The 12,863-nt window shown below is 36.3% G+C and overlaps 1 protein-coding gene across 1 annotated transcript; it reads right to left on the minus strand.

The window, feature by feature from the left end:
• Positions 1–4,534: 4,534 nt before the first annotated feature.
• LOC116098788 (trypsin V-A) lies at positions 4,535–12,264 on the minus strand. Its single transcript, XM_031381656.1, has 5 exons — positions 12,225–12,264; positions 8,137–8,299; positions 6,630–6,880; positions 5,410–5,546; positions 4,535–4,684 (listed from the first exon to the last, which is right to left on the minus strand). The coding sequence occupies exons 1-5, from the start codon at positions 12,262–12,264 to the stop codon at positions 4,535–4,537; spliced, it is 741 nt and encodes a 246-aa protein (XP_031237516.1).
• Positions 12,265–12,863: the final 599 nt, after the last annotated feature.

The following is a 12,863-nucleotide window of genomic DNA, read 5'->3' on the forward strand; positions in this document are numbered from 1 at the left end:
ACCTCCTCCCTCTCCTCTTTTTAGGATCTCTGCCCCCCCACCCGTTTGTGACTACAATTTTAAATCTATTTGTAGGCTATGATTCCAGGATAGGCAAGGCAGACATTTGATAGCAGTTGTAGGTGCCCTTGGAATGTTGACTATAGAGGAAAATGGGGCTGCTGTGTATTCACCTCTGATTATGGGTGTGACAAACAGACGATGACTATGGAGCTCTGGAGATTATGGTCTCGCAGGGATTATAGGTGTAAAGACAGAAAATTGGCAAATGAAAGTTGTAAATGATATTGTGTTTACCTGATGAAGCAAAGCACAGGGCAGGAAAGATTAGGTAAGGATTGCAATTCATAAATAAAACAATTGTTTATCTTATGACTTGATAAGTAGATTTTCAGTTAAGATTTATTTAATAAATATTAGGAACAGGAAAATCAACAAAATACCTAGATAATGGCCACCTAGGTTTATTTAATGCCTCAGATTTTCCATGAATAGTTCAGAATTGCTAAGAAGAGATAAATGTATGAATACACATAAATCCTCAATGTTTGAATTTCTTAGTAAGTTTTCTTATAAATCATGTTAAATCAAGCAATATTCTTCATTAGATGATCTGATTCTTCTCTAAAAGTTATATGTACTGGGATTCTATAATAAGAAAGAAAAAAATATAAAAATAGAGTTTAGATAAGCTATGAAAGATCAAAATACCATTAAAGGATGTTATTATTATTTATTATTATTGTTTTATAGGTGTATGTTTATGTGTCTTTCTGTTTGTGTGTCACATATTGTATGGATGCCCATGGAGGTCAGAAGAGTGTGATACAACTGCTGGAGCTGGGGTTGTGAGTGCTAGGAACCCAACATGGATTCCCAGTCAGAGCAGCAAGGGCTCTTTCACAGTGGAACAGCATCTCTATGAACATGTTTCTGGAAATACTAACTTTCGAAGATTTTGTGTGATTGGTTGGTGAAAATTATAAACTTTTGTGAGAACTCAGCAACAGAACATTTAAACGTGTTCATTTTGTTTGTTTATTTGGTTTTGGTTTCACTTTTTTGGTAACAGAGCCTTGCATGTGGGCCAGAGTAACTCTGAACTGCTGCTTCCTAGTCTTATCGTCCTCAGTGCCATATTACTTGGATGCACAATGATTCTGGTTCCGAAATCAAGCTTTAATCTTCTGTACTGAAATGAGAATAAGGTTCACCTGGAGAGCCAATTTACTCAAATTAGAAATAATACCTTTTCTGGGCTTTGTTAACTTAATTAACAGTCAGAATTATGTCATATAATTGTGGCTGACTGAAGAAGAAAAATAAGTCTGTCTTATGACTGTGATTTTATTTTACAATTATCTTGTTTATATTTGTATCCCGAACCATTAATATACTTGATAAAATTTGAAATTATATGTTTAAGTCTAGAGGTAGCTTGAGGATTCACCAGGGAATCCAGGAATTTAAAAATATACAGAACTATATTTATAGATGAATTGTTAATGTATTTTCATAGAGTGCTAGATATCCATAGGAATCTGACATGTGTGTGCATTCAACACGTTTATTAGTATCTATACCCATTTTCTCCTTTGCAGGTTTTTGATAGAACTAAACAATTTTACAAACAATTAGTTTTCTTTGGTTATCTGGATATTTTCCTGAGAACATTTTACAACGTTCTCTGGGAGGGGAGATATGGAGGGGAGCAACATTTAAGATGTAAATAAATAAAATAATTAATTAAAAATTAATAAAATATGGTGAAAAAAGCTTAAAGTGAGTGACAATAAAGTTCACATAGCAATGCTTTTCTTTAATCTGTTTATATTATCTATTAACCTATAGCCCTTTAAGACTATATTATTAAATTGAACATATAATATACACAAATATATATTTATGAGTGATTTTTTTTATAAAATCTAAACAAGTATTGCCTCTTAGAGGTGGTAGAAAATTAAATAAAAATGATCTCTGTATCTAATACTAAAGTCACCAAATTAACAAAAAATATGTAGAAAGTACTACTAAAGTCAATCCAAAATGTTGTTAAATTTTCTATTTAATGTAATGAGTTCATATTTGAAGTAAATATTGACTTAAAATTTTAATTTTTTTATTCTCTTGATCACATCATACTCTGATACAAAAATATTGTTTTGCGATGTTAAGTAAAAATAAGTTTTATTCACCAGGAAATAACACAAAACAAAAAAACTTTTCATGGTAATCCATGGGAAAAATGGAGGCAGTGGAGGAGAGCTTCCAAGGATACAAGGCAAAGAGTGGTGCATCTCAGCAAGGTATGAAAATTCCAGGCAACCCTTCTAGAACCAAAGGACTTTTTGTCCTCAAAGTAATACAACCGCATTTTGTGGACTTACCTGCTATGATGTACTCTCTACCAGGGCTTATATTTTTGTTCTAGGTTGGGTTTGCATAGATGAGTCTGTAAATGGGTTACAAAGTCTCTTCAGAGGCCACAGGAATATAGAGTGATCCTGGAAAACTGATACAGGAGAGTAGGTGAAACTAAAAAGTGTAAGAAACTTGTGAACCCAACATTTCCAAATACTGAGTTTTACCTTTTACTATTTCCATAAAACATTGTGCGGTTTGAAGATGAAAGACAAAGTGAGCATCATATTATATGAGAAACCATTCATCAGGGAGAAGACCAGTTTGTATGTTATCTTACTTTTGCTAATAACAATTTGAATGAGTTTCAGCAACTGATTTTAAGTCTCTGTACTTTGTGGAATGTCATGTGCACATGATATACTCAATGTGTATTGTAAGAACATTTTATATCCTGGATAATCTGATATATTAAGAGTAATTTTAATAAAGGAAACCTTATTTCGGTCATAATTTCGTATGTAGAGTCTGGAATACAGCAGATTATTAGTGAAATTGTTTGATCAGGTCACATGAATGAATAGCATCTAAACCTTTTTTTTCTTATTAGATTTTTTCTTTATTTACATGTCATATGATTTCTCCTTTCCCAGTTTACTCTCCAAAAAAACAAACAAACAAACAAAAACAACAAGAACAAATCCTTGTTGCCTCCCCCCTCCTCATGCTTGCCACCCCACCCTCTCCCATTTATTGGCCCTGGCATTCCCCTACACTGGGGCACAGAACTTACACAGGACCAAGGGCCTCTCCTCCCATTGATGATCGACTTTGTAATCCTCTACTATACACATGCTGCCAAAACAATCAGTCTCACCATGTATAGTCCTTGGTTGGTGGTTGAGTCCCTGGGAGCTCTGAGGGTACTAGTAAGTTCATATTGTTGTTCGTCCTAAGGGACTGTAAACCCTTCAGCTCCTTTGATCCTTTCTCTAATTCCTTCATTGGGGACCCTGTTCTCAGCTCAATGGATGGCTGTGAGCCTCTACATCTGTATTAGTCAAGAACTGTCAGAGCCTCTCAGGAGATAGCTATATTAGTCTGGCTTGTCCTTCCTTCAGTCTCTGCTCCATAGTTAGTCTCTGCAACTGCTTCCATGGGTAATTTGTTCCCCCTTTTAAGAAGGAATTAAATGTCCACATTTTGGTCTTCCTTCTTCTTGAGTTTCTTGTGGTTTGTGGGTTGTTCTTCCTGTATTCCGAACTTCTGGGCTAATAACCACTTATCAGAGAGTGCATACTATGTGTGTTCTTTTGTGATTGGGTTACCTCACTCAGGATGATATTCTCCAGATCCATCCATTTTCCTAAGAATTTCATAAATTCATTGTTTTTAATAGCTGAATAGTACTCCATTGTGTAAGTGTACCAATGGATACAATTTCTGTATCCATTCCTCTGTTGAGGGACATCTGGATTGTTTCCAGGTCTGGCTATTATAAATAAGGCTGCTATGAACATGGTGGAGCATGTGTCCTTATTATATGTTGGAGCATCTTCTAGGTATATGCCCAGGAGTGGTATAGCTGGGTCCTCTGATAGAACTATGTCCAATTTCTGGAGGAACCGCCAAACTAATTTCCAGAGTGGTTGTACCAGTTTGCAATCCCACCAGCAATGAAGAAGTGTTCCTCTTTCTTCACAACCTTGCCAGCATCTGCTGTCACCTGAGTTTTTTATCCTAGCCAATCTGACTGGTATGAGGTGGAATCTCAGAGTTGTTTTGATTTGCATTTCCCTGATGACTAAGGATGTTGAACATTTCTTTAGGTGCTTCACAGCCATTCGTTACTAATCAGTTGAGAATTCTTTGTTTAGCGCTGTACCCCATTTTTTAATAGGGTTATTTGGTTCTCTGGAGTCTAACTTCCTGAGTTCTTTGTATACATTGGATATTAGCCCTCTATCAGATATAGGGTTGGTAAAGATCTTTTCCCAATTTGTTGGTTGCTGACATCTAAACCTTTTTAAAATTACCTAATATTGTCCAATTTCTTACTTAGCATCAAGAGTCAAAGCATTTAGAACACACAAAAAAGTGCTTTATTTTCACATAGACTTAGGCATAGAAGAAAGGTCACCAGAGAGTGACTCCTGAGAGATAAAGGCACTTAGTTTTCAGCAATGGTCTGATTAATCCAGTTCAGGTAGTTGCAGACTTTGGTGTAGACACCAGGCTTCCCTTCAAAAGCACAGCCGTCACCCCAGGAAACAATACCCTGGACTTTTCCATTGCAGACCACAGGGCCACCAGAGTCATACTAAATAATAAAGAAAAGATAGTTAGACTTGGTTATGCCCAGAGAAATAATGGGATTCAAGGTGTTCATTGATGTTTCCGGGGCTATATTTGCAGGCCACTGATCCTCCACAAAGCACTGATTATGTTTTTAAAAAATCCAGTTTTGGGGGCCAGAGAGATGACTCAGGGGTTAAGAGAACTGCTATTACAGAGGTCCTGAGTTCAATTGACAGAAACCACATGGTGGCTCACAACCATCTATAATGGGATCTGATGCAATATTCTGGTGTGTCTGAAGACAGCTACAGTGTACTCATATAAATAAAAATAAATAAATACATATTTTTAAAAAATCCAGTATCTCTATCTGTATTACTTTGTTCTTTTTATGGCTACCTCCTTTTCCTGCAGTCATTTTGGGGGTGTGTGCAAAAACTAGACTTCAGAGGTCTAATATGACTCACTAGCTTTTTCTCTTTCATATGGAATCTACCTCCACAATTCAAGGGTTTTTGGGTTTACAATTTACTCAGCATCAACACTTTGGACCCTTTATACTCAATATTTATCATCATATCAAAAATAGAAAGCACATAAATTTTCTCGAATTTCTTCCCCTCCCAGAATGAGACATAGGTAGATATTTACTATTTTCTGTTTTATGTGAGAAAGACAATGGGTAAGAGAGATAGACCATCTCATGATAGACATAGTCATAGATAGAGATAGGCAACAAGAACTCACCTGGCAGGAGTCCTTTCCACCTTCCAGGAAGCCTAGACAGAACATGTTGTTAGTGATCTGACGTGGGTAGGCCTTGTGACAAACAGAGTCAGACAGGACTGGAGCATCCAGACACTGGAGAACAGAAGGACCCTCGACTGTAAAGTATAAGGGTGAAAATGAAATTATTCATAGTGACTCTGAATAGTTCCTCTTTTACCTATTAAGTTTTATAGTTATGTCTTTCATTTGTTATCAGACCTTCAACTGACTTTAAGAGCACCGGGCATGAGTGAGATATATACACACATACACATATACATGCAGAAAAAGCATACATACACAAAATAATGTATAATTTTTAAAAATTATAATTTAGAAGGATTTTTTTATTTGTTTTTTGTGAGATAAGATTTCTTTGTGTAATCAGTTCTAGATGTCCTCGTCTTGCTTTGTAGAGCAGGCTGGCCTGGAACTTACAAAGATTCACCTGCCTCTGCCTCCTTAGTGCTGGGATTAAATGTGTGGGCCATCACACCTAACTTAGAAGGTTTTTTTTATTAGATATTTTCTTATTTACATTTCAAATTGATATCTCCTTTCCTGGTTTTCCCTCCACAAAACAAAACAAAATAAAACAAAACAAAATAAAACAAAATAAAACAAAACAAAACTGTTCCCTCCCTGCTGCCCCTGCTCATCCACCCACCCTCTCTTGCTTTCTGGCTCTGGCATTCCCCTACACTGGGGCATAGAACCCTTTCAGGACCAAGGGCCTCTCCTCCCATTAATGACCGACTAGGCCATCCTCTGCTACATATGCAGCTGGAGCCATGAGTCCCGCCATGTGTACTTTGTTTTTTAAGGTATGTTTTCCCATAGTTTCTGATAGTTTTACTCCTTAGTTACTCTTCCTCTAATATTACTCTCAGTGACCACCATTCTCAAGTCCATGGCCTCTCTTCTAGATGTCTCCTGTTTCTATATGTTTTAGCTCATCTGTAACCAAGATATAGTTAGATATAGATGTCTCCTTGACATCTTCTAAATTTATTTTATTTTCTGTTTCCATTGGGCACTGATTGGGAGTTTCTTAACTTCAGCTAGAATTTCTTAATTAGTCCGTTGAAAGTTGTCATCTGAGAACCATACTTGGAATGAAAACTTGTATTAACTGTCCTTCAGGTGCCATTCACTCCTGGTACTCATATTTACTACTTATATATTACAGAGACACTTACAGCCAAATTTCAGAGCGCCCCAGCCAGACACAACGCACTCAGTACCAGCTGATGGACAGGACTGTGACAGAGGGACCGTAGATACTTTAGAGTTGAGGGTAGCTGGTGACTTCAACTTAATCAGCATGATGTCATTATCAGCAGTCCATATAGAATAATCAGGATGGGGTATCATCTTGGCTGCATCAATGAACTGCTCAGTACCTTCAATTTCATGAATGTTATGTTCTCCAAGACGCACCTGTAGTTTGCTGGGTTTAAGAGTTAAAAGTTTAAATGTCCTTGTTCAGCTTGTATTTAGGAAGTCATGTTGGTGAAACTTTGTGAGTCTAGCTCTGAACAGGGATGACACTAATAGACATACTAAGATTGATTGGAGAAAGGCCCCAAAGCCTCAACCTTACACGAAGAGCTACAAGCAACTATTATAGTTCTTTGGTTAACTAATTGTAGATCAATTACTCAACTATTGTAGTTCAATTGGTTAACTAATATCAAATGATCAGCTCTGAAAACATTATAATAACATACTATACATATACACATACACACACAGACACACACATAGTGACACATATAGAAACATACAAGTAACATTATACAGACTAAGCAGGTTGTATACACACACACACACACACACACACACACACACACACATACACTAACAGTAAAAAAGAGGCCATGAATTTGAAAGAAACTATATATGGGTGAAGGCTATCAAGGGAGGAAAGGAAAGGGGAAATTGTGTAATTATAATATGAAAAATTACAAGAAATATTTAGAAAGCGTAAGTATCCAACATGATTATCCTTTCCTTTTTCCAGCCCCTTAAATCATGAGCATAAACAATACATTCTACTTAAGTACTGGATCACTGAAGTAAGTACACATTACTATTCCTGGAACAGGCTACAAAATTCCTTCATAAGTGTCTCTGCTAGTCAAGACCACCATCGTCTTATAGTTGGGAGGTATAGGAATAGAAACCAAATATATTCTATAAAACATTTCAGGTGAAAAATTTGATGGATTTTGACTGGCACATTTGTCTTCTTCTGTCATTGGGATCCCCAAGGCAGGAGTCAGGGGTGATAGAAATAAATATGGGGAACAGATCAAGTTATTTGTATTGTTACACTGGAAGTATGATGTTCTTTGTTAACTTGGCATGCTGTTTTCTTATGATTGAGCTATAATTATTAGGGCTTGGGTTGATTCACATTCTAAAGCTCTTTTAAGGATCTTTCCTCAACCATACTCCTATCTTTTTAGTATCATTATTAAGATAGCAGTGAACTTTAAGGTTATCAACCCATGTAAATATCTTTTATAACAAATCTTTCATAGTAAATTAATATCACACACAATGAAACTGTGGGATGACTGACAAGACCCATATGTCCAGAATACTTTATCTATCTAGCATCACTCTTTTGCCAAATTGAATTTGGTAAGCCTAGAGGATAAAGTGATTTTAGAGCACACAATGTGAATATTGGTTACTTACGGATGATAGCAATGAGCAGCAGACAGTACCCATTGGTCAGTGATAAGAGATCCCCCACATATGTGAGATCCAGTATTCAGTGACACCTGGTAGGGGACAGAATGCTCCTGACAAGTGTAGCCCCCAACAATTCTATCATCATTATCCTCAGTAGGGAGAGCAGCTGTGAGAGAAAAGTTAGGAACACTCCATTATATGGTTCTATCATGTTATTTCATGCACCATGAAGTTTTACTTCAAACTAAGGACTAAAGAGATGACAGTTGTCTTCTATACCACATAATTGAGGCATGTCAATGTGATGGGTACATTTTATTGACAACTCAACTGCTTTTGGAATCACCTGGAAGACATGCCTCTGTATCTTTGTGAGGTTATCTCCTTAGAGGTCTAACTGCAGAAGGAAGACTCACTCAAAACTTTGGTTGCACCATTCCATGGGACAGCAATTCAGAGTGAACAAACTGGGAATGGGGGGAGCCTAGTAAGCACCAGCTCTGTCTCTTTCTCTGTTTCCTGACTCCCAGTTTCACAGAGTGTCTGACCCTCCCACCACCACCATTATGAACCATCCCCAGGACAGCTTCCCTAACAATGTTAACCTGAGATGACCTCTTCAACCTGAGATGAAATAATTTTTCCGTCTTTAAATGGCTTTGTCTGGTATTGTCAAAATACTGAAAAGAGTAGCTAATATAATTAGCTTTAGATAAACTTTTTGATTTTTTCATTATTCTGCACCTTGAAAACAGACTCTTCTTATAGAATGATGAATAACCATGTACTTTTGAAATATGCATTCTTTGATCAATATTTTCTGTTCATATGTGTTCACATATATTACATTCATTCATGCATATTCATATATACATTCATGAGCACATACATGTAATTCATATATATATACTCACAGATTTATACAGATCGAGGCCTTTTGTAAAATAAATGTTTTATTACCACTACTTAAGATCTAATCACTTAAAAGCATAGAGTGGTTTGCAGTATGAGGTGGGGAAGTGCTCATTGGACACAGTTTGCTATGCAAGCATGAGGATGTGAGTTCAGCTCTTCTAGCATCCTCATAAAAGTCAGATATGGTCACATGCTCTGTAGTCCCAATGCTGGGCTGGGAGGAGAGCAACTGGATATAGGAAGGATAACCAGGGCTTATTGGTCAGTCATCTAAGGTTAAAAATAGAAATGTTTAAGTTTAGTGAGTGATCTTGTGTCAAAAAATATAAGGTAGAGGATGACAGAGAAAGATATACAAATTTGACATCTCTTCTTCACATTCACAGGTGAGCCCACTGACCCACACACACATACACACTACACAAAGGAAAACTTTGGAGTAGTTTTCCTGGTGTATTGTGTGGTAGTTAATGAAACATTAGAATTTAAAAAAAGCTATCTCTATAAGTTAATAGAAAGGGAAAAATTAAAGCCATAGGAGAATATTCTGTACTATAAAGAAATGACAGCTTTGAATTTTTTATTCAATTCTTTTTCGGGGTCGAACATGAAATTTTCTTTTTTTTTTCAAAGATTGATTTATTTTATTATATATAAGGTACACTGTAGCTGTTTTCAGACACACCAGAAGAGGGCATCAGATCCTATTACAGATGGTTGTGAGCCACCATGTGGTTGCTGGGAATTGAACTCAGGACCTTTGGAAGAGCAGTCAGTGCTCTTAACCACTGAGTCATCTGTCCAGTTCCACTTTCTTTCTTTCTTTCTTTTTCTTTTTCTTTTTTCTTTTTTGACAGTGTGAACTATACAGAAAGATTTTTATCTCAACAAAACAACACCCTCATGTACACAGACACAAATGACAGATAAAAATCTATTTGAATCCTTTTCATTATTATCTGACTATTCTAACATCAAATGATTCATTCAACCTTTCCCTATTTCCTATTTATTGAGATTTCACATAGCCCCACATGAATTTTATTAAAAATATTTGTATTATTATTCCAATACTTTAAATAATTTTAATGATACTAAAAATTAATTAGTAGTATTAAGTACTACTGGGAGCCCCCAGGCCTGGGGCAGAATAGTGGTGGAGTGACAGAGTAGTACTCTGGTGATGGCTTAAAAGTCTGAGAATTTAGAGCTTTCTAGCTCTCTAATTGTACTGAAGTGGTGCTGCTGATAACGTCTAAAAAGTCCTAAAAACTTTTTTGCTCTTTCTGAGGGTAAAAGACTGCAGGCTTAGGTGATTAACACCTGTAGCCTAACAGGAGAGGATTAAGTAATGCAGCCTTTGTTCTATCTCAGCAGGAACTGCTGGGCTCTAACTTTCAGCCTGCTAGTCAGAAGACACTTAGAGAAGTGATTATAAAACTTATTACTAAGTCGTAAAAAGTTTCCTATGAAAGCTATCTAAGAGGAAAATCGAAAATGTCCTAAGTGGGGAAAGGGAAAAGTCTCTAAGTGGGGAAAGGGAAGAGTCTACTCTATCTAGCTCGTCCTCATCTCTTTGTCCTCAGTACTTATACATCTTTCAGAATACATGATCACATGTTACAAAGTTCATCACAAGTTCATACCAAAAATCAAATCATAAATTGAAATAGAAATTTACAACAGCGAATGTTTACATGTATATCCATTAGGAGTAATTATCTAGGTAAACATCTATCACCTGTCTCAGTCCCACAGGTTCACTGAAGGTTTAAGATAATAACTAAGTTTTGTATAGATAAGCCCACTCAATATTTTATCTTCTGGCCTAGCATGTATAATGAATTGTTAGTCCCCTTTTTATGACCTTTGGTTAATTGTTTTACAACCTCTTGGAATGTGCTCTGAGTAGGAGAAAGTCTGGTTACCATCTAAGAGCAATTAACTGCTAACACTTGGGAGACTGGCAGAGTTCTCATTGCAGTTTTGACTATCAGAAAATGACCTAATAGCAGTCCCATTATAAAAGAGCTTAATAATCACTGATATAGTTTTAGGAATTCTTATAGGATCAGCATAAAGTCTTAAGTCATCTATTTATCTATATAGCATCACTATAAGACAGTACAACTATGTGGATCTGCAGAGATCTGCTCCAAAGGGGTGTGTTATTACTTAGTGATTAGTATATATGTATAATAATAACAGGAAAAGCATATTAATATCAGGAACCTTTCCTAAAATTAGTGCCTCACAGCCTTGCTTAATAAGGGCTCACCTGTCGCAGATTATATAATAATCCAAAGTGGCATTTCAGGGTGATCACCTGCTAGCTATTAGCTTACCTATTATGGCTCCTGACAAAGTACTTATTTCTTTTTATCACAGCTGCATGAATTGTAAATTTATATTAGAGAGATTTCAGTTAAAATCTTGGGGTGTGTTTTAAGACAATTTTTATCAATCAGAAATAAAATATTTCATTTGTTGTGCCTTCTTGGGTAAATAACTACAATCCAGTGTTCAGCGTACTCAGGCTTTGGCTACCACTACCTTTTCAAGGAGTACAGATTATATTATTTTCAGTTACTACCTGTGGATTCTTACAAGTCAGTATAAGCATTTGTGTGTGTGTGTGTGTGTGTTTATGGGTCTGTGTGATGTGTGTTTGTGTTTGTGATCTCTCTCTCTCTCCGTGTGTGTGTGTGTGTGTTTATATGTCTGTGTGATGTGTGTTTGTGTTTGTGATCTCTCTCTCTCTCCGTGTGTGTGTGTGTGTGTGTGTTTATGGGTCTGTGTGATGTGTGTTTGTGTTTGTGATCTCTCTCTCTCTCCGTGTGTGTGTGTGTGTGTGTTTATGGGTCTGTGTGATGTGTGTTTGTGTTTGTGATCTCTCTCTCTCCGTGTGTGTGTGTGTGTGTGTATACTATCTTTCCTTCTGTTCCAAACTCCTGAAATTTACAAGAAAGTTGTTTCTTTATGAGACTTTGGAATCAATTCTTGACACTCCAACAAGTGAGATTTAGTCATTAACAAACATGGGTAAAATATATATTCATGTCTTTACTTTTTAAGCTTCTTGATTTCATCCCCCATAAGCAATGAACCTTGTTGATTTTCCCAGCAAAAATGCAAACTTACAAACACTTCCAAATTCATTAATTTGAAAGACTCACCAACACTTCCCAGGAGTGTAAAGAAAATGCAGATCTTCATGGTTGCTTGTTGGGTCTAAACCAGGCAATAAGAAAAAGGCATTTTCTCATGGGTAGTTATACTTCTACATCTTTCCATGATGCCCAGGTGCTCAGATGCCAAAGAGTGATTTCATTGGAAAGTAACAAGTCTAAATTTAGAGTTCTATTCTGTGATAGGTGAAGTGTGATTCAAGACATAACATTTTCCCAGAAAGTTATGAGAATGGAAGTTTCAAACTCACCTGGTGGCAATTGTTTCTCCTAAGAGGAAAATATGTTGGTATGAGGTCACCGATTATAGCTAAAAGTTTCCCCATTCTCAGCTGAATATCTTGATAGTTGTTTTTTTTTCTGACATGTAAACATTTTTCAAGGGGCTCTCATATTGGTTGTTTTGTCTTAGAGTAGTAGACATACATGACAATTATTAATAGGACAAATTGTTCTCCTGCTGCAAGTCATAATTTTATTACTTAAAATATAGTAGGTTAAGAAGAAAAGCAAAGTAATGATACTAAGTTCCAATTATCTAAACCTTACCATATGTAAGGGTTGAATAAATCTCACCAACATGGAGTTTTACTATTCCTAAAAGCAGTGATCCACTGCTTTCAAGAC

The sequence above is a fragment of the Mastomys coucha genome, unplaced genomic scaffold (genome assembly GCF_008632895.1).
Source record: "Mastomys coucha isolate ucsf_1 unplaced genomic scaffold, UCSF_Mcou_1 pScaffold20, whole genome shotgun sequence".
Lineage (NCBI taxonomy): Eukaryota > Metazoa > Chordata > Mammalia > Rodentia > Muridae > Mastomys > Mastomys coucha.

What these genes read in the sequence shown, in the direction of transcription:
- LOC116098788 (XM_031381656.1), bottom strand. Translation starts at nt 12,264, where the DNA reads ATGAAGATCTGCATTTTCTTTACACTCCTGGGAAGTGTTG. An exon ending in GCTGCTCATTGCTATCATCC is followed by an intron (nt 6,881 to 8,136) that starts GTAAGTAACCAA and finishes TCTTAAACCCAG; the next exon opens with CAAACTACAGGTGCGTCTTG. An exon ending in GGGCGCTCTGAAATTTGGCT is followed by an intron (nt 5,547 to 6,629) that starts GTAAGTGTCTCT and finishes TATACTTTACAG; the next exon opens with TCGAGGGTCCTTCTGTTCTC.